The sequence below is a fragment of the Vombatus ursinus genome, unplaced genomic scaffold (assembly GCF_900497805.2).
Source record: "Vombatus ursinus unplaced genomic scaffold, bare-nosed wombat genome assembly UNPS02014812.1, whole genome shotgun sequence".
NCBI lineage: Eukaryota > Metazoa > Chordata > Mammalia > Diprotodontia > Vombatidae > Vombatus > Vombatus ursinus.
In genome coordinates, this window is record NW_020954590.1 from 21,489,424 (window position 1) to 21,513,864 (window position 24,441).

Below are 24,441 nucleotides of genomic sequence, written 5' to 3' on the forward strand. Positions count from 1 at the left end.
AACTAAATAGTAAGTACCTTTTTAGACATAAGAACTGCACAAAAAGTCAACCAGAAACCTTCATTCATTACAAAAAAAGCACCAGCACAACCAGCACAGCCCAGGAAAGCAAGCTCAGTCTCCTAGATCAACAAATAACACTTGTAGGTTGAAAGGCTCTATGACCAGAGGTAGTAAGAATGATGTCCTCTCTTTCTCTCCATCTCTCCAAGGATCTAAGAAGATCAGAAAGCCCTAGAGTGGTCAGAAAAGCCCAAGGTAGGGACCAACAAATCAATAAAAAGTTTATTAAATACTATGTGCCAGCCTCTCTTAAGTTCTGGGGATACAAAAAGAGAAAAAAGACTGTCCCTGACCTCAAGAAGCTTAAAATCTAGTGGAAATCTAGGGAGTATCTCTGTTTTGAGATTCATAGAAGGTACTGAAGATCTAACACTGAACCACAAAGACTCAGATGGGCTTAAACCTGGAAAGTAGAGTCTAGTGGAACAAAACAGGTGACCGTGGGTGAGGTCAAGAAGGGCAGACTATCCACCCAGAATGCAACCAGGAATTCTCTGGCTCTAGAACAAAACCCTAATTCTGGCATTAAATCAGGAGAGGTGAGTAAATAAAACATTAATAAGTATTTTAAAATACATATTTTATGTCTGGAGATCGTTAAAAAAGGAGCAAGTAACCATATCAACTGGAAGCAGAGATTCAAAGGAAAAAAAAATCAACTTTCCACAAAGAATCCATGACTAAATTGAAGAAATAAAGGGAGAGATAAGAAATGAAATAAAAGTGCTGAAGGAAAGATTGTAAGAAGAATCAGTAATTTAGAATGGAAAGCGGTAAACCTTACCCAAGTAAAGAACTCCCTGGTGGGCAGCAAGGTGATGCAGTGGATAGAGCACCAGCCTGGATTCAGGAAGACTTGAGTTCAAATCTGACCTCAGACACATAACACTTGCTAGCTGTGTGGCCCTGGGCAAGTCACTTAACTCCATTGCCTAGCCAGAAAAAAAAAAAACTCCCTGAAAAATATAATAGACTAAAATAAATCAATGACTCTGTAAGACAGAAAAAAAAATAAATCAAAATATTGAAAAAAGAAAAAAATGTAAGATAGCTGATTTTGAAAAAGCAATTTATCTGGAAACAGATCAAGGGGAAATAATTTAAGAATCATTAGATTCCCTGAAAACCATGATTACTTTTTAAATGATGCTTTATTTCAAGAAATCAGAAATGAAAATTCCCAGAACCAGAGAACAAAGTAAAATAGAATCTATCCATCACCCTCTTCCTAAAGAAACCTCAAAAAGAAAAGTCCCAAGAATGCCATAGCCAAAACCTAATTGTTAGTGTTCAGAAAAAAGTTCAAGTACCAAGAAATTTTAGTCTTTATAATGTAACATTTGCTAGCTTTCATCATAAACAAGCAAAATTCTTGGTATACAATTTTGCTAATGAAGAGACAAACCAGACCAGGTAGGAAATGGCATAGGTTCTATATTGATATGTAATGGGATCATCAAGCCTAAGATTTGCTTCTGCATTTCCAGTCTGGAAGAGATAGGGAAACCTAATCTTTGTTTAAGATAAAAATAAAATGGTATCAAATAGAGATTTATGTTTTTTTTCCAAGCTGTGTATATGGAAAAGTTCAAAATTCAAAAATTCAGAATTCAAAAATATGATTAAAAATACATGGAAAAAAGGGGTCACCCAATCTACTGGAAAGTGCACTGAATTTGAAGTCAGAGTTCTTATGTTCAAATTCTGACTCTATCCCTTGTTACCTGGGGGGTCTTATGAAAGTCCCTCAATTTCCATGGGCTTCAATTTTTTCATAGTGTAAAATGGGGGAGTTGGACTACATGGCCCTTGAGGATTTTTCCAGTTCTAAATCTATTATCCTGTGACAGCATATGTGATGGCTAGGAGATGAAAGCAAAAGGCAAGGGGGGATTTAACACAGTATACATGCCCCTTTTCTATCAAATACCAGGAAAATTATTTGGAACTGTTCTTTCCAGTGAGGAATCAAATACCTTAGAGAAGGACTTATGTTCTCTCATCATTTGGGATACTATTTGTCAAATGCTAGTTAATTCTATTAGGAAAGAGGAATAAACTTCCAATACACAAGGATCCTAAGAAGTGAGAAGGGCCTGATTTGTTAATATAGTTATGTACAAAAATATGTGTACACGTAGGTTACATTCCTCATAATGAAGAAGGTTAGCATTTGCATTTATAAAATTCTAAGAAACAGTTTGTGTATTCATATAATAAAGTAGTATAGAATTACAGATACAAGACATGGAAAGCATTGTTAACAGTTAAAATTTTTTTGGTCCTGACATAAGGAGGTAATACTTTTGCATAAAACGTTGAGTTTGGTTTTGAATATGGTGGGTTTGGAGCTGGACATATGAGTGGAAGGAATTAGGTAGAAGAGGGAGCTCATGACAGATGGCCTCTATTTGCTCAGTAAAGTATTAACTGAGGTCCTTCACAGAGAGAAAGAAAGTAAGATTAGTGTTTGTGAAGAAGGGAAGGTTTTGAACAGACACTATGGGAAGTTTGTGAGAAAGCCATTCATAGAAGTGTAAAAAAAAATTGCTATGCAATCATGAAGGTGAGTGAAGTTATATTAAGTCAAGTCCTTTGGAATACTCACAAGTAAGGAATAGAAGAATGAACAATATAATGACAACAAGAGAGGGATCCATGGTCAAGGGGAAATACTTTTATGATAATAATGTTATATGCATTCAATGATTTAATATTTACAATGTGCTTTTCTCTTAACAACCACATGAATAATATAATGTAGAATCACCATACTAACTTTTCAGGTGAGGAAACTGAGACTCAGAGAGAGAAAAGTAATGGTTCAGTGAATAAAACACTTAAGCGGGAGTCAAGAATAATTGACTTCAAATCCAGCCTCTGACACTTAACTATGTGACCCTGGGTAAGTCACAACCTGGGAAAGTGACTCACTTTCCCAAACTATACAATGAGAATAATAACAGCATCTAACTTCTAGTGTTATTGTGAGGATCGAAAAAGATAACATTTGTAAAGTGCTTAGCACAGTTCCTAACACATAGCAGGTGCTATAGAAAGGTTTACTCCTTCTTTTCCTTCCAACCTAATGCCCCTAATGAGTGATGGAGCTGGCATTTAAGTGTGTGTCTCCTGATTCCAATACTAATCCTCTTTAAACTTTCCATATGTCCTCTCTAGACAAGAGTCTCATGAACCGCCATAATGTTTCTGACCATCCAAACTTCACTTCTGGAGTACTGGTTTCCTTTGTCAAAAAACAGGGAATTAAGCCGATGCAATGATTATGGAGTCCTCAACACTAAAAGCTTCAATCACTGATTTCTAGATTAACCATCTGCTGGATCAGCTGTAGTTATCCATAGCTGAAACCAAATTAAACCTCTGTAGGTAGACAACCTAGCTTAGATTGTCATTGGATGAAAGATTTAAAGGTCATCAAGTACCTCATTTGTGGATAGTGTCTGATTCAGGATTAGAAACCAAGTTTTCCTAACTCTATATCTAGTACTCTATTACCTCAGCCTGTGACTGCAAATGGCCCACAATTCTGTGTGCCTGAAACAGATTAAAATGTAATTGGGAAAATGTTCAACAATATAAATAAAAATATAATACAACATCAATGATGTTAATTGATGGTTTTCTAAGTCAACATCTGACCAGCAGGGAACTGCTTCTATTTGAGTTTGACCCAACTGTTTATCCTATACCATGCTGGCTCTAGAAAGAGAAATGAATGTCAGCTGAAGTACTGAAGATGATATAGAAACTCTGAACGCACATAATATTGATGTTTGATCTGTGCAATAAATCCTCTATAGCTCAGAATTTTGGGTGTCATGTTGTTTAAGATTTATTCAATCACTATCTGATTGTGTACTTCAGTAACTTTCTGGAGCAACACCTAAGGAATGACTTGATAGCACTGTTTTTTTCTTTGCTAGCACAAAGTATATGCCTATATAGAAGATTCTGCTTTCTAGATGGGACCCTTAGAAGTTCAATAAAGTTTTCAAAGTCCAAAGAAAATTAAATGTTTCCTACTATTGGTAAAAGATTATAATTAGGTTCCTATCTCATTTCTCTATGCTAATCACACCTTTCCATAACCTGAAACAAAAGAGCCATAGCTTCCATTGTTTGTCAGAAATATAACAGGTATTTGAGACTCTGATGCTCCTTCTCAACTGCCCCAGTTCTGGTCTATACCAATCTACAGAGTACCTTCTTGGTAGAGAGGGCTGGAATCTAATAGTGGAAATATTGACACTCTAGTAGGCCTTAAATCAACAGGGCTGCAGTCTAGAATTTCTATTCTCAACTTTCTGCCCTTTAGAGTTGATAGGGGAGTTCCCAGATCAAATTTTGAACTTATAGGATGGTGAGTCTTTGTTATGGTCTTAAGTTCTATCTTTTTATTAAAATTATATTTTCTTTTTAAATTGTGAATGATCACCAACAAACACAAACATTTCAATATATAAAGAACTAGCAAGTGGTTTGTATATAAAGATTTTCTGTTATATAATTTACTTTTAAGAAGTATGTATATGCATGTATACATTTGGATATATTACACATAATTTAATAAGAAAATAAAAACTTGTTCTATTTGTATCCCTTTCAACACTTTTGCATTTAAAATGGATTTATTGATGCTCTTTAAAAAAAGGGGGGGGGGAATTAATGACCAGGGGTTAAGTTGCTGGCTCAGACTGTTTTAGTAGGAGGCTTGCCTATGTGGCTTCCCTTTTAGAGGAGGGACCTGAATGCAGCTGGGCTAAGAGTAGACTTAGGTTCTGTGTTGGGAATGCAGGGGTAATGGGCCTTTCTCTCTTCCAGCAGGAGCTAATAATGACTGTTTTTGGAGCAGAGGCACATGGGAGTTGCATGTGCATTTGCCTGCATGCTCTGGGAGGATTGTTATGGGACCAAAAATTCCTATTCCCCACCTGGAAAATCATGGGCTGTATGATCCTGGAAATTAGTTTTCTAGAAAGAGAAGGGGTGACTTCCTCAGCAGTGCTACCTTTGGAGTTGCCTCAATAGCACACTCAAATTTGAGAGTTTTGGGACCTAAACTTTTAAAGAGAGGAGGGAAAATCCAGTATCTCACCAGTATCTTAGAGAAGAGAATGCAATGTGTGGCCTCTTAGAGCTGGAAGACTACTGAGGGACTATAAGCCACTACATAGAGGAGCAAAAGAATGGGCTTTGCTCTCCATTATTACTGTGTTATTTGGATGGTAAAGGTCTGATTGGAAAGATGATTGCCTCTCTGGAAATTCCATTTGTTGATATTCCAAGGGAACATAAACCTTCAGAATTGGGCTACAATTCTGTATGTCTTCATGGACTTCTGGGGCAAAAGCAGGACTCACAAAAGTGTTGGGGGAGGGGTGGTTTTGTCTGTCTAGCAGTGTCAAATTTGTATCTCTTCCAAAGGATGAGGGAGGGAAAATAAGGTAATCGGGTTAGGGACGTAGTTTTGAAGTTCAAAAGTCAGGAGCAGGGCCAGGATTGGAGATAACAACAATAATGATAATAATAGCTAAAATTTGTGTAGCACTTTAAAGTTTTCAAAACACTCTACAAATATTATTTCATTTAATCCTTATAATAACTCTAGGAGGAAGGAACTACTGTTATTCCCATTTTATAGATGAGGATACTGAAGAAATAAATATTAATGACTTGCTCAGGATCACATAGCTAGTGTCTTAGACTGAATTTGAACTCAAGTCTTCCTGATATCAGGTCTATCACTCTACTGAGGGCCCAGGAGGAAGTTGCCAGACAGAGAAGGGGATAAATCAGGCAGAAGAATATTTTATGGTGATAATGGCTCAGTGATGGTTGGATGTTCCAAGGTGAGAAAGTCGCAGCTGTAAGGGAAGTTCCAGAATGAGACAGGTACAAAAGCATGACTTTGAAGTCAGGGAAATCAGAAGTGAAGTCTGGAGGGGAGAAGGCTATTTGTGTCTGGGGATTTATGAGTTGGAACTCTGAGTGAGGGCAATGAGAGAAAAAAGGATAATGATTTGGGAACCTAAGATGGATCCAGTCCATGGAAGCTTAGAGTCTTGTGCACTGGGTCAGGGAATACAATTATATAGAATTATATGACCTGGGGAAAGATTTCTTGGTGATAAAGGTCATGTTTAAAAACTAGAGGTGATGGGGTGCTTGGGTGCTTGTGTTTGGGTGCTTGTGCTTGTACTTGGACCCCAATTTCTCTCTAGTCTCAGAAACACTGTCTCTGACAACCACTCCCCAGCCCAAGGACACTGTGCCTAGCAGTTATTCATGCATGGGCCCCAGCACGACCCTTATCTTTCTCCCTGGTGCAGCTATCCACACAAAGCTGGGTGAGAGCGTGCTGGGCTGCTCAGGCTTCAGCCCTCAGATTATGTCTCTGGAAGCCTCCCAATTCCTTAGTAAGTTCCTGTCTTGTGAGAAAGCTTTCCCTTGTTGCAGAGCATTCTCTCATTAAGACAGAGGGAGAGGGGTGCCTTGCTCAGCCCAAGGAGTTTTGTCCTTGGTCGGCCCAAGGACTCTTCCTCCTGCCAGACTCCAAAGATCCATACCTCTGTCATCTCCCTCTCTGTCCAGTATACTCCCTGTACTTTCCCGTCCATAGCTCCCAAAGACACTTGCACCTTTGGATTACCTCATCAGTGTCCCTGGCATTCCTTTCCCATGCCCTTTTCCATATAAACCCTAGCTCTATCCTCAGTCTCTTGCAGGTTCCTTAAGAATCCTTGCCCGCTGAAAAACGTAACAATAAATCTTTGCCACCTTGACTTAAAGAATGCTTGAGTCTGTGAATTCATTCCAGACGACCCTGTCCTGTACTCCGGTCTTTGAGGGGTCTCAACCTCTCAGACAACAACAGAGGGCTAGGTATCTCTTCATTGTCCACACTTTCTAGCACAATTTGGAACACCTTCAGATGGTTCATAAACTAGATCAGCTTTGGACTTTTCCCACCTATATTTTCATCTAAAGATAGAGTACAACAATCACAGAACTGATTGGCTCATACCCTGCTGCTTCTGACTTTCCAGACTTCAAAACCATACCTCTGCTGCTGTTTTATCCTGGAACTTCTCTCAAGGTTTGGGGCCTCTCCATCCTGGAATACCCAACTCTTTCTGTAGCTAGCTCATTCTGGAATATCATCTCCATATTCTTCTCTGGCTCCTGGCTTCCCTGGCTTTCTTCAAATCTCAACTAAATTTTCACCTTTTGAAAAAAAAAATCTTTTCCAGTGCTCCATAATCTTAGGGTTTTCCCATTAAGACCACATCCAATATATCCTGTATATGTGTTGTTTATACATAATTGTTTGCTGTTTTTCCCAAACTTAGATTGCCAAGTTCTTGAGAGCAGGAACTGGGCTGTTGTTGGGTTTGTTTATTTGTTTTTGCCTTTCTTTGTATCCCCAGTACTTTGCATAGTTCCTGGCATATAATAAATGCTAGTTGACTGATTATCACATAAGCCTAAATAGTTGACTCAAAGCAAGGATTTTCTTTCCAGCTGTTGGAAATGCTCATTTATGCCAGGGAAGACATTGACTTCATTGTTTTCCCTGCCCTAATTGTCTCTCGATGTATGGCAACAAAGGTAAACACCTACATCAGTTCTGGCAAAAATATCACCAGTGGCTTGTTGATTAAAAGGAATTTGGTTTGGAAAAACAAAACTAGTAATCTGTTGCTCATATCCATAAACCTTGGCTAGTTTCATCATTTAAACTCCTACCCATTGGAAGAAACCCAGAGGAAGAAAAGGAGAAGACTCAGACAGCAGTAATCCTGGATATGAAAAATTATCTTCCATCTAGTATTCAGTAAGACTCCACCCATACCTTTGACATAGAACTCTGGAGGCTGACATGGTGCACTCAAGGACAAAAGAAAACAGCTCCTAGTCCCAAGGAGCAAGACCCATGCCCCCTTCTAAAAACTGACTTGGAATTTTCCATTTGGGAAAAAGTTTAATTTATTACATACACTCTCTGGAATCCAAGGTATGTTGTATCTAATGTATATTTGATTGCACAGAATGTATGTAATATACTACAGTGTCTTCTTCCAGCATAAGAAATTAAATTTGCCTTATCGCCAATTCTTTTTTGTTTACCTGTTTTCTAATGATTCATTCCTATATTTGTTCCTATATGTCCTCCTCTACTATTGTGGAGAAGTTTCTATAATAAAGGGTCCTTAGAGGTAGTGAGGAATTTCTAGTTCCCTTACAAACTCTTTAAGAGCCAGGGTTGTTTAATTTTTTGTCCTTCTGTCCCCACCACCCTGCCTCAGTGTCTGTTACATAGTAGATGCTTAATAAATATCTGTTGATTAGCTGACTGATAAATTATTGTCCAGGTCCTGGAAGTGCCCTAAAGATAGAAAATATCTTACTCTTTGCTTGATCCAGGTGGCACTCAGCCTTCTAAGTGATTAGTCTTTCCATTTCACATTATCATTAATAATAACTAATATTTATATAGTGCTTTAAGGTTTGCACAACACTTTATAAATATTTTCTCATTTACCCTCCCCAATACTCTGGGAGGTAGGTATTTTTATTATTTTTATTTTACAGATGAGGCAGACAGAGATTAAATAATTTGCCCAGGCTTATAGAATTATTAAGTGTCTGAGACTGAATTTGAATTCAGGGCTGCCTGATTCCCTCTTTCATTGAACAAACTAGCTGCCTTTAGTTCTAGGAACTGAAATTGATGTATAAACTAAATGAGAAATGGATCACTTTCTGAAAACACAGTAATAACCTATTTTCCTTAATAGGGGATTTCATACCTCAGCTTTTGATGTAATGGCATTTGAAATAAATCTTAATGGATTTTGGTCCAAAGTCTTCAGAATATCATCATCCTGTATGTATGACAACATAAAACAAAGGAAACTTTCTCCAACCTAAAGAATATAATGTTTTATTCTGTCTTTTTCTTTCTTTCTTTTTTTTTGAAGGGCACAAGGGGGAGGAATCCCAACCCATTTTCTAACACTGTACCATTAATAATCTTTCCATTTTTTGTTGGCTCTTTTATTCTTCCCATTAAATTCAAGATGAAAACCAGCCAAATACTATAAAATCTTATCTATTCAGATACCCTCTTGCTGTTTTTCCAAGGTTCTGTGTCAGCCACATATGCAGTGGGTCAAGATGACCTTTTTTGTAATTTTTCCAAAAGTCTGTATTAAATTGGGTCTAAGTTACTGGCATTTGTTCATTCTTCTCCATCTTTTCTTTTTGTCCTTCCAAGACTGCTCAGGTACGATCCATCTATATATTTTTTAACTCTAATTATATATCATCAATAACACTCTAATTATAGTTCATTAGCATTCCTTTTAAATTCCTATTGTATGGTTCCTAATTGCTCAGTTCAGAAACATGCTATGACATCAATTTCTAAGAGCTCAAAGATATAGCATGCTTTCAAGAACCATTTACATTAAGAAAAATCAAGTTTGGCCACATGGGAAGATCAACGTTTTCTTAGATGTTACTGTACATGACCAGAGGGGCATACCAGGGACATGAGTTCAAGTTTAAGTTTAAGAACAAAACAGAAAAAAGGTAGGTGTAGCTTCATCAATAATGTTGATTTCTCTCCACAATTGTACCAGTCTTTTAATTTGCTTTGCAATAGAAATCTTAAAAATATTTTGAAATGAGGAATAGGGAATAAGCAGTTATGTGGCCTCTACTATTGCCAGGGTCTGTACTAAGTGTTTTACAAATATCTCATTTGATTCTCACAACAACCTTATGGAGTAGGTGTTATGATCCCCTTTTATAGTTGAGGAAACTGAGGCAGAAAGAGGCTAAGTGATCTGCCTACAGTCACAAAGCACCTGAGTGTTTCAGGCTGAATTTAAAATCAAATTTTTCCTGACTCCAGGTCTACTGTATCTACTGTGCCACCCAGCTCCCTTTGACTTTTAAAGACAATGAGTTAAAATATAAAAGTTTCAATTTCTTTTTTTTTTTTGGAGGGGGAATTCTTCTTTCTATGCAAAAGAAACAAAATGGTTTGAAAGGATATTTTTTAAATGAATGATGAAATCAAAGATTTAGAACATAACTATAAGAACATTGCCATTTCTTTCTCCTCCAAAGGACAAGGAAAACAGTAGATCCTATTTTGTTTGAACCTAATATTCTTCCGACACATTCCCCTGCTTCTTACTCCATTCCCTTCACACACAAATACTCTAACTCTACTCTCATCTCTTTTTCTCTCTGTCCTTTTCTCTTTCTTTCCCTCTGTTTCTTTCTATCTTTCTCTCTGTGTATGTATGTGTGTGTCTGTCTCAGTCTCTCACACACACACATGCTTGCAAACGCAATTCAAACAATTAATAATCAATTCAATAATTCAAACTTTGAGAATTCTACTGAACAAATTCTGCAATTTGTACTCATGTAAATGATGTACAGAACATATAGGTTTTTATAATAAACCAGTAATTAGAGCAAGAATCAATAGGAAGCAAAAGTATAATACCTAACATTGAGAATCGAAGGGGTACTTTTTTTTTTTTTAAATAGGGACAGACTAGAGGACTTGAAGTCAGAAATGTTGAGTTCTAATTCTGGCTCTTCCAAAAATTAATTGAAAGACCTTGAGAAAGTAGATTAAAATCGATGGTCCCTGGTTCTTTAATCTGTAAAATCAGAGAGTTTTATTAGATGTTCCAATGTCCTTTCCAGTTCTTCATGGAGTGCCGATTAATGAATTAACATCTTTCTGGAAGGATTTCTCTGGTAGAATGTTACTACTATCTTGTATTAAGGATTATGATGAAGGCATAAAAAGCACATTTATCAAATCTTTAGCTAAGCACAAAGTTGAGAGAGATAGTAAATATATTGAGTTTTCATTGGAATCCAAATTATCTTCAAAGCATGGAATGTTGGGTGGAAACTAATGAGATTTAATTCAATAAATATAAGTGTAAACTCTGGTTATATGGTTAAAAAAATCAACTGTACAAGTAAGGGATAAAGATGATTCAGCTAGAAAGCAATTCATATAAAAAACCTAGGTTTTTGTAGACTGTGTATAAATTCTGAAGTGAATAATCTTAAACATATACCTGCAAACATGTATTTCTCTACTGAAAACAGCAAAAGGAGCTAAAAGTTAATAAGAGATTTCAGTTTTAGGAAAACAGATATAATCACATAAAATAGCTGCATATTTTTACCATTCGAAAACATTTTCTGGCATGAAATTAATTCAATTGGAATAAATTCTGTTTCATGGATGAATATGTCAGTATTTGCCAAATTTATGCAATTCTCTCTAGTTCTTAACAACCTCTCTTTTTATGTGTAATATTAATTAGGTAAAAACTGTGAAGCAGAGAAGATTATCCTACTTCAAGTTTGTAAACCCCCAAATAGGGAAGTTCTTGGTATTTAGAGGTAAGTGAAAACTGGAAGTCATCTAGTTCAACCCCTGGATTTTGCAGATCAGTAAAGTGAGGTCCAGAGGTGAAGTGACTTGGCCAGTCATACGAGTAGCAGTGGCAGAATTAGACCCTAGGTCCCAAAGTTCTTTCCATTATAGCAAACTTTCCATAGATTATATTGCCCTAGGAAATGCAGATTTTGGAAAGATGAGTTCAGGTTGGGAAATGCTGAGTTTGAGGCTTCCAAAGCACGTCCAAGGAGTGTCCAATAGGTAAGATATAAGGGAATGGATCTTACAAGAGAGATTGAGATTGGTGTTATATGTTAACCAGCAAGAAAATTTTGTGATTCCCAAAAGTGTAAGCTAGAATACTTACTAAATTATATAACTGTAAAGAATATGTCATAGAAATATAAATTTATTGAATATAGATAATATTCAATATGTTCCATTATTTAATTAAATAGAATCAGATTGCTGACTAGAAGGGGAGTGATGAGAAACCCAAACTAACAGCTTTCCCTCCTTTATTTACCTTTCTGAAAACATAAATCCTTTAAGAGAGGCAGCATAGTATAGTGACTAAAATATTGGACTTGGTGTCCAGAAGATCTGAATTCAAATTCCACCTAATTCTTGCTATGTAATTATTGCAAATTACCTAACCTCTTTGAGCTTCAGTTTTCTTATGTGTCAAATGGGTACAATAATAACAAACCTGCCTCCATAGGTTTTTTTTCTTGCAAGGTTCAAAAGTACTATGCAAACATCAATTAAAAAAAATAAACATGAGTTATTTTTAAAAGTTCCTAGTTGTGCTTTAAACAAATCCCTTAAATTTATATTTCCTGTAGATATGTTCCTGGTGGTAAAAAAAAAACATTTATACTCAGAACCTACAGTTTAGGGGACCTAGATGGGGGTACTGTAAAGAAAGATTGGCAAAAACTGTGAATTTTATGAATTCCAGCATAAGGACAGTAGTGGAAATTTAATCAAGAGACTAAGAAAAGTAGTAACTGAAACCTATGTGGAGAAGTTTTCTAATTTGTGTGTTTTTGTGCTTACCCTTTGGTTAGATGCTTTACTTACTTTATGTTTCTCTAGTCTGGGTTCTGTGAACTTGTTTTTTAAATATATTGATAACTACTCTAGTATAATTGGTTTCCTTTGTAATGCTCTATATTTTAAATTATTCATTTAAAAACATTATTCAGAAAGTTCATAGGCTTCTCTAGGCTTCCAAAGGGGTTCATGAAACAAATAAGATTAAGATCACTTGTCCTTGTCTTTGATTTCCTAATGCAGTCTTCAAGTGATTAAACAATATATAACCAAGCCTAAGGGAAAGGTGGAGACTGGCTTCTTCATGTTATTCAATGACTGGTTGCTCTCTGTCATATACAAATTGGAAAACAAAACTTCAAAGTCCATAAGTCTACCATTCTTCTGATTTCTTTCACAAAAGAAACTAAAATATTCTCCTTTTCAAATGAGAAAAGAAAAACCAAGCAAACCAAGAATCTGATTATTAAGGGCTCATTCAGTCCAGATCAGTGGCTTTTCTGATCACCTCTGGAGGACTGAAAATACCAGGAATCAGAGACTGATCTGATAAGGGCCACTGACATCTTTTCAGATCAAGTTATCATTTTGAAAGTCATGTGTACTTTTATAGAATGTAGAGCCTTGGCATTACATATGTTTCCCTTAATATTATATTACTTTTGTATACCATTTCTAAAAGTGACAGAGATTACTAAAATATTCTATTAAAAAAGTATACAAGGAGACAAGGGTAAAAGCAAAAAGTTAATAGCAATGATCCTGGCTAGGGGGAGGCCTGAAGTTCATAGAATAAACCTCCCAACACTGCACCTACAAGTGAATTAATGTCTACATGGGACACAATTATAGAAATGGAAGGTACATAAAAGGGGAGAAGGGAGGAAGAGGCTAGAAAGGAATAAGTGATATACTTTAATCAAGTCAAAGATTGACAACAAAGAGAAGATAAATCCTTCAGTCTTTCAGGAAGAAGAGAGCCTACTAGAAAATGAGCAAAGAGGCAAAGGGGGGAACCAAAAGTATAGGAATGAAAGAGGGAAATCTTATTATAGTGGTGAGAGTGGATACCGTTGATGAATGCTCCCATGGTGGAAGAGAGGTAGTCCATAAGTGCACCTTATAATGGGCATCATCTTCAGGGATTTGGTGCTTAGAAATATGTCTCATCCTGCCTCAGGAGAAAGGGAATCAAAGTTCCTGGAGCAAGTGACAATCAATGACAGGAAGCAAAAAGACCCAAGGAAAATATTTCATGTGAAATGGGGGGGAATGGTCATGGCCAGTACCATGGTTAATAATATTCTTCAACAAAAGCAAACAAAAAAAGGAAAAATGCAGAAATAATATTACACTTAAATGACCCATAGATAGCAAACCAATATAAGTATTAAACTTATAAACTAGAATTTCCTTAACGACTAAATTCACAAAGGAAAAAAATTACTTAACTCCAAAAACCAAAACCAAAACCACAGTAATACAATAATGGCAGGACATTTCATTGTCCCTTTATCAGTTTTAGATCTACTCTAACAGATCTTTTGTCTAACAGAGATAGAACAAATGGGGAAATATAGAATGGAACAAATCAATGGCAAACTAGAGCTAAAAGACTTATGACATCTTCTAAATGGGGCTGCTAAAGAATTTACTTGTTTCTTGGCACCATATGGAGTTTTTACAAAAATTCATCATGTAATAGGGTACAGAAATATTGCAAACAACTGTCAAAAGGTAGAGATAGTAAATATATCTTTTATAGACTACAACAAAATAAAAATAATAACCAGTTCAGGGAGCACAAACAAAAGACGGACTCAAATGGAGACTTAACAATGATACCCTACATTATGAGTTGTCAAAGTCCAAATAATAGAAATAATAATGATGTGATAGAAAATGATAATTATGAAACATCATATCAATATTTCTGGAATTTAGCTAATGGGGTCTTCATAATAAAGAGCACATTCCTATGAACTTACAATAAGAAAACAGAGAAAAGGACGATGAATGAACTGAATATGGATTTTTTAAAATTAGGAAGCAAAAAATAAACAAAAAGATGAAATATTTAAAATATGAAAAGGAACTGATAAACTAGAAGCCAAAAAAACCTATAGAAAGAATAAATAAATAAAACTAAAAGCTGTTTCTTTGAAAAGACTATGTTGTTATATGTATATAAATGCATGTATGTGATATATATGTATATACATGTATAAATGTTTGTGTATGTATGTATGTGTACATACACACTCCAAAAACCATTGTGGTAAAAAATATGAACAATTCATTAAAAAGTATTATAAACCATTAATAACTATCTGAAATACTGCTTCAGAATTACTAAAAATAAGAGAAATACAAATCAAAACAGCCCTGAGATTTGACCTCATATGCTTTCAATTGACTAAAGACAGATTGATTGATGATAAAAGGTGGAACTAGTAAATAAAATGTTCAAGGGCTTGCGGGAAGATAGGAATGATAGTGCATTATAAGTGGAGCTGTGAATTAATTCAACCATTTTGGAAAACAGTTTGGAATTATGCAAATAAAGTGATCAAAATGGTCATACCCTTTGACTCAGAGATTCCATTATTTGGTTTGTACTCCAAGGAGGACATTGATAAGAAGAAAGTCCCCATATACACCAAAATATTTAAAACAGCACATTTTGTAATAGAAAAGAATAGCAAGCAAAATCAATGCCAATTGATTGGGGAATGGCTACAGAAAGTAAAGTAATGTTACTCTACTGCAAGAAATTGTGTTATTAATACAGATAATGTAAGAAAAAGCTATATGAATTGACAAAAATGAAGTAAGCAAAGCCTAGAAAACAATATGCACCATGATCACAGCAATGTAAATGGAAAGAAGAATCACACACACAAAAAAACAAACATGCACACAAATCAAGAGTGAATGTTGCCTAATTATAAAAAATAAGCAAGACTTGAAAGAAAAGACGTGAGGAAACACTTCCTCTTTAACCCTTTGCAGAAGTGAGATCCACAAGTGCATTGTACATATTTTCAGAATTTTTCACTTTATTGATCAGCTATGCTAATTTTTTTCTTTTTATTTCTTTTCTTAAAATATACTATTTATCATATGGAATGGCTCTCTGGGTGGGGGGGGGAGAGGAGAGAAACCAAGGAAAATTATAGTGATGTAAAAAAATCAATGAAAACATTTTAAAAAGAATTACAGAGAAATTAATGCAATAGGAACTCAGAGAAGGCTAAATGGTCATGCCCAAAGAGTAGTCAGTGATTATTTGCTATCATCTTAGAAGTTAACTTACATAATTCCCTAGAGATTTCTCCTTGCTTCTCTGATATCTAAAATTTTTATCAATGAGTTAAATCAATGGAAAGAACTGGGGATGTTTAATCTGGATAAGAGAAGACTTAGGGTTAACAAGATTAACAGTCTTCTAGTAATTGAAGAGCTATCATGTGAAGAAAAAAAATAAATTGCACATGTCACAAAACTATAGGAGTAATTTACACTATAGGTGATGGACTAGGAAACTAAAAACATTTCAGCAGGCTCAGTCAGCAAATGAACATTTACCAAGCACCTACTATTTTCCAGGCACTGGGCTAAGCACTGGATATACAAGAGAAGGTAAAAGACAGTCTGGACTCTCAAAGAAGTCAGAGACTAATGAAGGACACAACATGCAAAAATCTATGTACAAATAAGCCCTATACAGGATGAATTGGATAATAATCAGTAGAAGAAAGGCAAAACAAGTAAGGGGGGAGTAGGAATGGCTTCCTTGTAGGGGGGATTCTACCTGGAACTTGAAAAAAGTCAGGAAAGCAAGAGGCATAGATGAAGAGGGAGATAGTACCTGGTATGGGGGACAGCCAGTGACAACATCTGCAGTCCAGTGATGGAGTGTTTTCTTCGAGGATCAGCACAATGTTAAGTGTTAATATTACAGAGTTAGTGAGGGGGAGAGGGAAGGGTGTAAGGTGTAAAAAGACTAGAAACAAGTGTGTGTGCGTGTGTGTGTGTGTGTGTGTGTATGTGTGTGTGTGCATGTGCACATGCGTGCGGGGTTGGGGGAGGACAGGTTATGAATGTCTTTGAATTAAAATAAAAGCACTTTATATTTGACCCTAGATGTGATAGGGAGCCACCAGCGTTTTTTGGAGCAGGGAGTGTGACATCATCACACCTGCTTTTTTAGGAAAATCTCTTTCACAGAGCAGAGAATAGACTGGAGTGGCAAAAATGTTGTGGTGGATAGACTAACCAGCATGCTAATAGAATTGTCCAGGCACAGATGATTATGGACTCTATCAGGGTGGTGATAGTGTCAGAGGAGAGAAGGGAATGTATGTGAGAGATGTTACAAATGTAAAATCAGCCCAGAAGTTCTCTTCAGAAATGTACAGTCTGGTCACAGGTTGTTTCTGAAAAAAAAAAAAATGAGAGAGAATTTGGTTCAATGTCTGCTTCAGCATTTTCTTGGCAGAATTCAATAACATTCTTGAATTTGGGATAATGTGTCTTTGATAACTTGGAAGTGGAGATACTCTGCTACACTTGAGATATCCTTACTTTTGTAATCTTTCACTTGCAGAACTTGTCTTACCAGCTTGAGCTAATCAACTACATATTAGGAACTTCACTGCATCCAGCTGAGAATGTCCATTTTCCCTTTTCCAAAATGGTGACATTAACCCAGTCCAGTAATTGATCAATGGTTATGGACTTTCATCTCTAGGCTATCCCTAGAGAATAGAGAATAGCCAGGTATTCTAATGAATATATGTAGAACTTCTTTGTTGTTCATTCATTCAGTTGTGTCCAACTCTTTGTGATGCCTGGACCATAGGAGCCGGACCCTTCTATCTTTCACTATCTCTGAAAGTCTGTCTGAACTCATGTTTGTTTCTTCCATGACACTATCTGTCCACCTCATTCTCTTTTGTCCCCTTCTCCTTTTGCCTTCAATCTTTCCTAACATCAGGGTTTTTTTCCAATGAGTCCTGTCTTCTCATTATGTAGCCAAAGTACTTAAGCTCCAGCTTACACTCCAGAGTACTATGAAATATTGATCTTTACAGCATCAGACTTTCCTTTCATCACCAGACAAATCTACAGCTGAGCATCCTTTCAGCTTTGGCCTAGCTGTTTTATTCTTTCTGGAACTACTTGTAGTTGTCCTCTACTCTTCCCCAATAACATATTGGATACCTTTCAAACTAAGGGATTCATCTTCCAGTGACATAACTTTTATCATTTTAATATTGTCGATGGAGTTTTCCTGGCAAAGATAGTGAAGTGGTTTGCCATTTCCTTCTCCAGTGGATCACTTTTTGTCAAAACTCTCCATTATGTTTATCTCAGGTAACCTTGCACAGAAAAGCTCATAGTTTCATTGAGTTATGAAAGCCCCTTATCTAGATAACCATCAAACTGCTGGGAAAGAGACCAGACTCATATGGAGGAATCATTCATGCTAGAGGCTTAGTCTGAGGATGTTGCAGAAAGACATAACAGAATATAAGATTCTAACCTCTCTAATTCACTCTCAAGGCTTTCCATTTCTTTGGGAAGAAGAAAGAATAGTGTATATTCCTCTGGTAATATCCAAAACATTCATACGAATCCCTTATTTTGAATATTCTAAGAGTTTGGTTAGTTTCCCTTTGCTTTTTCTTCCCACCACCCCCATTCCACAACAATATAAGAAAAGATGATTTTGCAATTGCTTAGAATTTAAATTTTAAGAAGTTAGGAATGAACTTTGCTTTTTTATAACAATAAAACCAAAAACTGAATGTAGAAAGGTCTACTTATATTGCTGCTAACTATAATTTATATGCCAACCTGGAACACCTTTGATTTTCTTCCTTAAAGTCCACTTGACATCACCTGAATTGTTGCTCTTTGCACCTTTTCCAAAGGGTCCAATAACTCTGGATTTTGTTTTCCATTAGTAGATGTCAATTGGAACTACATGTTTTACCTGGTAGTTTGGTAAGTCAGATTGGCAGCTTCCCAGGTTTGCCTCTAATGAACTATGTGACTTTGGCAAGTTACTTAACTTTGCTATTTTCAGCAAATGAGTGGGTTGGACTGGGTAACCTCTAAAGGGTTTCCCATCTCTATTATTCTGAGATTTTAGTATGTTCTGGTAATGGACTTCCTGCTTCAAATAAATGCTTGTGATACTCAGGTGAGTTGGAATAATGCCATAAAAGAATATATCTCTGTTTAAACAGATCTGTTTTTCCAGTACCTAACCTTATTAAAACCACCTAATTTTCATATTAAAAAGAATCTCTCACAGATGTCAAGATAGACAATAGTTCTCTGCAACTTATATCTAGATCTCTTCTGCATAATATAATAACTGAATTTTTGCCTTTTCTGGTGAACTATTTCAGCAAACTGGCATTGGATCTCAGTTCTTCTGTCTCTAATCCCCACACTGAAGGATCTTTTCAAGAGGAAGTCTTAGGGAGAATCTCCTCGTTATTTGTTTGCTCTTTAATAGCTCAATCCCCAACCTTATACATTGCAATATAGTATTTACAAATGACATTTATGCCCAAAGCAAAATGAATAATTACTTTGGTAGGGGTATATTAACAACTTACATTTGTAAAGCTCTTTAAAACTTGTAAAGTACTTTATATGCATTTGTAACAGTGAAACTGACCAACAGCAGTTCGTTCCTGAAGCATGTGCAGATCTCTGCCTGTTGCCAGCCCAAGTAGAAGAAGCTGAAGAATTGGCTTCTAACTCCTGTCATTTCTCCTCTCACCCCCAGCTCATCTGCATTTGTTGAAATTCTATTCATCCTTTAATCCCCAGCTTGAAAGCAACCTCTTTTCTGAAAACTTTCCTGATTCTGCCCCACAAGAAGTCACCTCTTCCTATCTTGTGCTTCTATCTCTGTTTTCTTTGTCCCTATCTCAGAGCACTTATTTGGGCACTGAGGTTTTACTTTCCCTACTGAATTTGAAAGTCCATCAGGGTAGGGAAAGTGCAACCATGTAGTGGGTAAAGAGAATTGTATGGAAGCACAGATACAAAGAATATCTTAAAGTAGTTACCACAAAGCCACCAAATGGCTTCAACATTTAAGCCCAGAGCTGCCATATTTAATATGATTAATAGAGACAGAGTGTGGAAACAGGGCTGGTTGATTCTTGGGAGACCTGACCATGATATCCTGGAGGTTGAATGGAATAGCCCAGAGTAGTTTGCATGTGTGCTTGGATAGTATAGCATAGACCCAGGAGGCAAAGGCCCTGGTTATTAGCTTATTGTATTATATTTATGAGCTCTTTTCATTTAATTTAATTCAATTCAATGATCATTTTTAAAGAACCTTCTTTATGTGCTGGGCTCTGGGGAAGTATAGAACATAATAGCTAGTATTCATAGAGCTCTGTGCTAAGTGCTTTACTAATACTATCTCATTTGATTCTCACAATAGCCCTAGGAAGTATGTGCTATTATTATCATAATTTTGCAGAGGAGGAAACTGAGGAAGACAGAGGTTATATGACTTACCCTGTTCAATGAAACTATCTAATAAGTATTTAAAGCTGGATTTGAACTGAGGTCTCCCTGACAAGGTCTAGTACTCTGTCCAGTGTGCAACCTAGCTGCCTCAAAGACCCCAGAGGTCATCTCCTTCAACCTCTACTTTTTAGAGATGTGGAAAGTGAAGTCCAAGGGGGATTAAATGACTTGTCCAGTACTTAGTGCTATCCAGCATAATATCTGGCGCATAGTAAGTGACTGAAAAATGTTGATTGATTGATTGTCAGTCACATAGGTAGTAAGCATTGGAGGTGGGATTTGAACCCAAGTCTTCTGACTTCAGAGCCAATATTCTTTCCACTGTGCCATGCTGCTAACTTTGTGGTCTCATTTGATATGGTTATTCACTCTGCTGATGCAAATGACATAAAATATAGAGTGCTAGATCTGGAGTCAGGAACACCTGGGATTGAGTAACAACTAAGACACATATTAGTCATGAGATCCCAGAGAGCTCTGAGCTTCAGCATCTAGATGACACGGAGTATAGAGTTCAGGATTTGGAAGCAGGAAGACTTGAGTTCAAATCCTGCATCAGACACTATGTCTATGACCCAGAACAAGTCACTTAACCTCTCTTTCCCTCAGTTTCATCATCTGTAAAAAGGGGATAATAATTGTACCTATCTCTTAGGGCTGTTATCAGGATCATAGGAGATAATTTATATGTATATCTTTTAAAATTTTTAATCATTATGTGAATTTATTATTATTATTATTACCATCATCATTATTTATTAGCTGATGGTCATCTTTCTAGTGATGAACCTCTCCTAACTTAGCTAGACTCAAGCATAAAGGTTGTTGCTAGGCCCATATTCAAAGTCTTTCCAGCTTGGTAACTTAGCATCTTATGGGAGTTGGGGCAAATATGTGCCTGTGATTAGGCAAATTCCTGAGGGGTGAAGAAGAAAATTCCACCTGGTACTGAGAAAGTCAGATCCAAGTTTTGAGAACAGGCATAAGTAAAAAATCCAGGCCAGGTAGGTAGCAAGGTATTTTTGGAATGCTTATATCCAAGGGGCCAAAACAAGAACAAGGTTCAATGTTAGAAAAGGCATTAGAGGAGTCCTAACTAGATTAGGCTGCACCTAATTCTCCACAGCCTTCATTCCCTGCCTCTTCCCTAGTCCTGTGCAGGATCTGCTGAACCTCTTTCTGACTCAACAGCCAAGCATAGGTAGGTCCTACCAGAGGTCTTATTCCACTGGCAAAGCCTAGAAAACCTAGGGCCTCCTCCTAGACACAATGATGCTGAAGAGGAGGGCATTAGAATTAGCTTAAAAATAGGAGAAATGACTTTGTTCACATTTTCCTCAATAATGTAGCCCTACAAAAGATTTTTAAAATATTTACTACCTTTGATTTAAATTATTTTACTTGTGTTTTTATCAATTAAGCAATGATATGCTATTAAAAAGTATTTATGTGCAGACACTGTGTATACACTATTTTTTTTTCCTTCCCAGGTAGTAGTGATGAATTGAGAGGGTGTGGCTTTAGTCAAAGATAAGAATTGTAGTACACTTGGAAATTGACTCCTATTCCACCTTCCCTCTAACAGTATGGTCATTGTTCCTTATGAACATATATTCAAATATTCTCCAGTTGGAAAACAGTGAAGACCATTGCATCAGCAAACTGGATATACGGTAGTGTATCTTAAGTCAATTTATAAAGTTGTAAATAGTACCCTTATCCTGGATTCCTTTTTCTAGCCACTGCAAGTCTATATTTTGTTGGTGACATCACAAAATTCATCAGCTGTGTTTTTGAAGACCTACTCCTTACAGATTGCCCCAGAATTCCTATTGCTGACTCTAGCCCAGCCTGACCCTGTATAAATTCCAGTGTGCATCCTCCTAATATGGGACTTCTGGCTGCTGGCACCAGCTTCTGCTGTTGGATTCCTCCTGGCCTCTGTACTGTGCCCTCCACTCTGCTGCTCCAGTGACTGAGACATTCTCTGCTTGAAATCATTTCAGCTATAGGCTTCTAAACCCGAAACAGATGTTTGACTGGCTGTTCTTCATTCTATCATGCTGATTCTTGAGTGTCTTAAAATTTTTCAGGTACTGGACAGTAATGCTACATTCTGATTCATGCATCCTTTCTTTACCCAGAGATGTGTGTAGGGAGGGTGGAAGAGAGGTATTGCTTGTTTGGTGGGAAGGTGTGTGTGTTGGGGAGGGGAAGTAAGGAGGAGGTTAAAGAAAAAGTGTGTATGGGAAAGAGACAGGAACATAGATGAGAGAGATAGAGACAGAGGAAAAGACAGAAACACAGACAGACACACAGGTAGACTGAAGGACAGGTAAGCAGATAGAGGAAGGATAGGAAGGAGGGATGGAGGGAGGGAGACAGATGGATAGAGAGAGAAAGAGAGAGAGAGAGAGAGAGAGACAGAGAGAGAGAGACAGAGAGAGAGAGAGAGAGAGAGAGAGCGCATAGGAAAGGAACAAAGTCAACAGGAGACCAAAAACAGTCACTTAAGCATCTCTTGCATTCATGTCCTAACTTAACTGCTTATCTACCACTGATGCCCCTCGTCTTTTTTTTTTTTTTAAATATTCTTTCCTCGCCTCTCAATACACCTAGACATATCATTTGCTTGATTTCCCTGATTCAGCTCTCAAGTCATTCATTGCCTATGTAAAACATCCTGCTTGCTACCCAAGCAGCTGCGTTTTTCCCTCAAGAACTGACTACCCACTTTCAAGAGCCGTCCCCTTTTTGCTCGGGAACCAGTATCAAATGAACCAGTCACAGAAAAGGTGGGAAGCCCGGTCAGAAAAGGGGCTCGTCTTTTAGAGTTTGCACTTTGCAAGCTGTGGGTGTGACTTCATTTCCTCACCACCCACATAAAAAAGATCGCCACCCAATCACTGTGTTTTCTTTCCAAAAGCCCCTCCTCTTTCAGTTTGGCTCGGGAGAGACCCTTCGAAAGCCTGCCCTTTCTGTACTATGCAGCCTGTGACATATAAAAGCTGTTAGCAGCTCCTGGGGCCAGCCGCGTCAAAACTAGCAAGAGTTTTTGCTCTTAGACGGTTTGTAATAAGACACACTCCTCCTTACAAGGGTTTATGCCACAACATAGCAAAGAACTTTTTAAAAAATTGGAAGGACAATATACTCATTTTGGCATTGCTCAGAGGTAAGCCATTTAGCTGAATGAGTCGGTTTTGCATGCATTTATACTAAAATAGCTCACATTTGTTTTTCTTGAATGAAATTGAGATAGAATTATAACTTTTGTATATATTTTGTCACTCTCTGCGCATGTGTCTGTGACACAGCATCCATACCTTTACTGCAGGTAGCAGAAGCTGTTTCCTGAGATGTATTTCTTTTCAATATCTGGATGAAGTTGAGTTCCTTACAGATTGCCCACTTACAACCAAATGCCCACTTGGGCATTTGGTACCCTACAGTGTGTATATGTTAAGACTTTGTGGGCAAATGATTAATAAGACATCTGAGGGCTGAGGGCTCGTGATATGCTGTTTTATTCATCTCCATCTCTGGGAAGTTCATCTTAGGTTTCTTCTTCATCCATTAAAGCAACATGGGCAGTAATTACAGGCTTTCTCATAACATTGATTTGAAAAAAAGTCTTTTGGATTACAGAATATAATCAAGCCAAGGAAAGCTCTCAGAGGAGACATTTGTGTGTAAAATCATACACTCTGGCACATTTCTTTTTTAATTTGCCCTCTCATAGATTGACCCTAACTCTGCCTTCCTGTTTCAAAGCAGAGTAAACCCTGTGGCTTCTCCCCTCCTCCATCCCAAGATGATAGCAATCTCTGCTGTCAGTGGTATCCTCTTGTTCTCCCTTCTCTATGAAACAAGTGCAGTCGTCTTACTCAACGCCACTGACTCATCCTCGCCAACCAATAACTTCACTGATATTGAAGCCGCTCTAAAAGCACATCTGGATTCAGCGGATCTCCCCAAAGTCAGGAGGAAGCGCTACATCTCGCAGAATGACATGATTGCCATACTCGATTATCACAATCAAGTTCGGGGCAAGGTGTTTCCACCTGCTGCCAACATGGAATACATGGTAAGAGGGTTTCTCTTCGTGGCTGTAGGGAGAGGGTTCTTAGTAGGGATGCCCAGTTTTAATTATCAGACTAAGGAGGACCAAAACATCAAGCCAAGGTGATGTTTGGTGTTTTTAAATGGGGAAGAGAAGTGAATGTACAGAGTGGTTCTTAGCTGGTAATGATACCATAGAATTACAAGTGCAGATATTACTG

The 24,441-nt window shown here is 37.1% G+C and overlaps 1 protein-coding gene across 2 annotated transcripts in view; it reads left to right on the top strand.

The window, feature by feature from the left end:
* The first annotated feature begins 23,164 nt into the window (after positions 1-23,164).
* The window catches only part of LOC114054272 (peptidase inhibitor 15), a 48,340-nt gene continuing 47,063 nt past the window's right edge, over positions 23,165-24,441 (top strand). Inside the window, exons 1-2 of one of the 2 annotated variants that reach the window (XM_027877460.1) lie at positions 23,165-23,333; positions 23,933-24,245. In XM_027877460.1, the coding sequence (XP_027733261.1) occupies positions 23,263-23,333; positions 23,933-24,245 (384 nt within the window). In that variant the 5' untranslated portion in view covers positions 23,165-23,262. The remainder of the gene's footprint in view (positions 23,334-23,932; positions 24,246-24,441) is intronic. The other variant, XM_027877461.1, reaches the window with a different exon arrangement.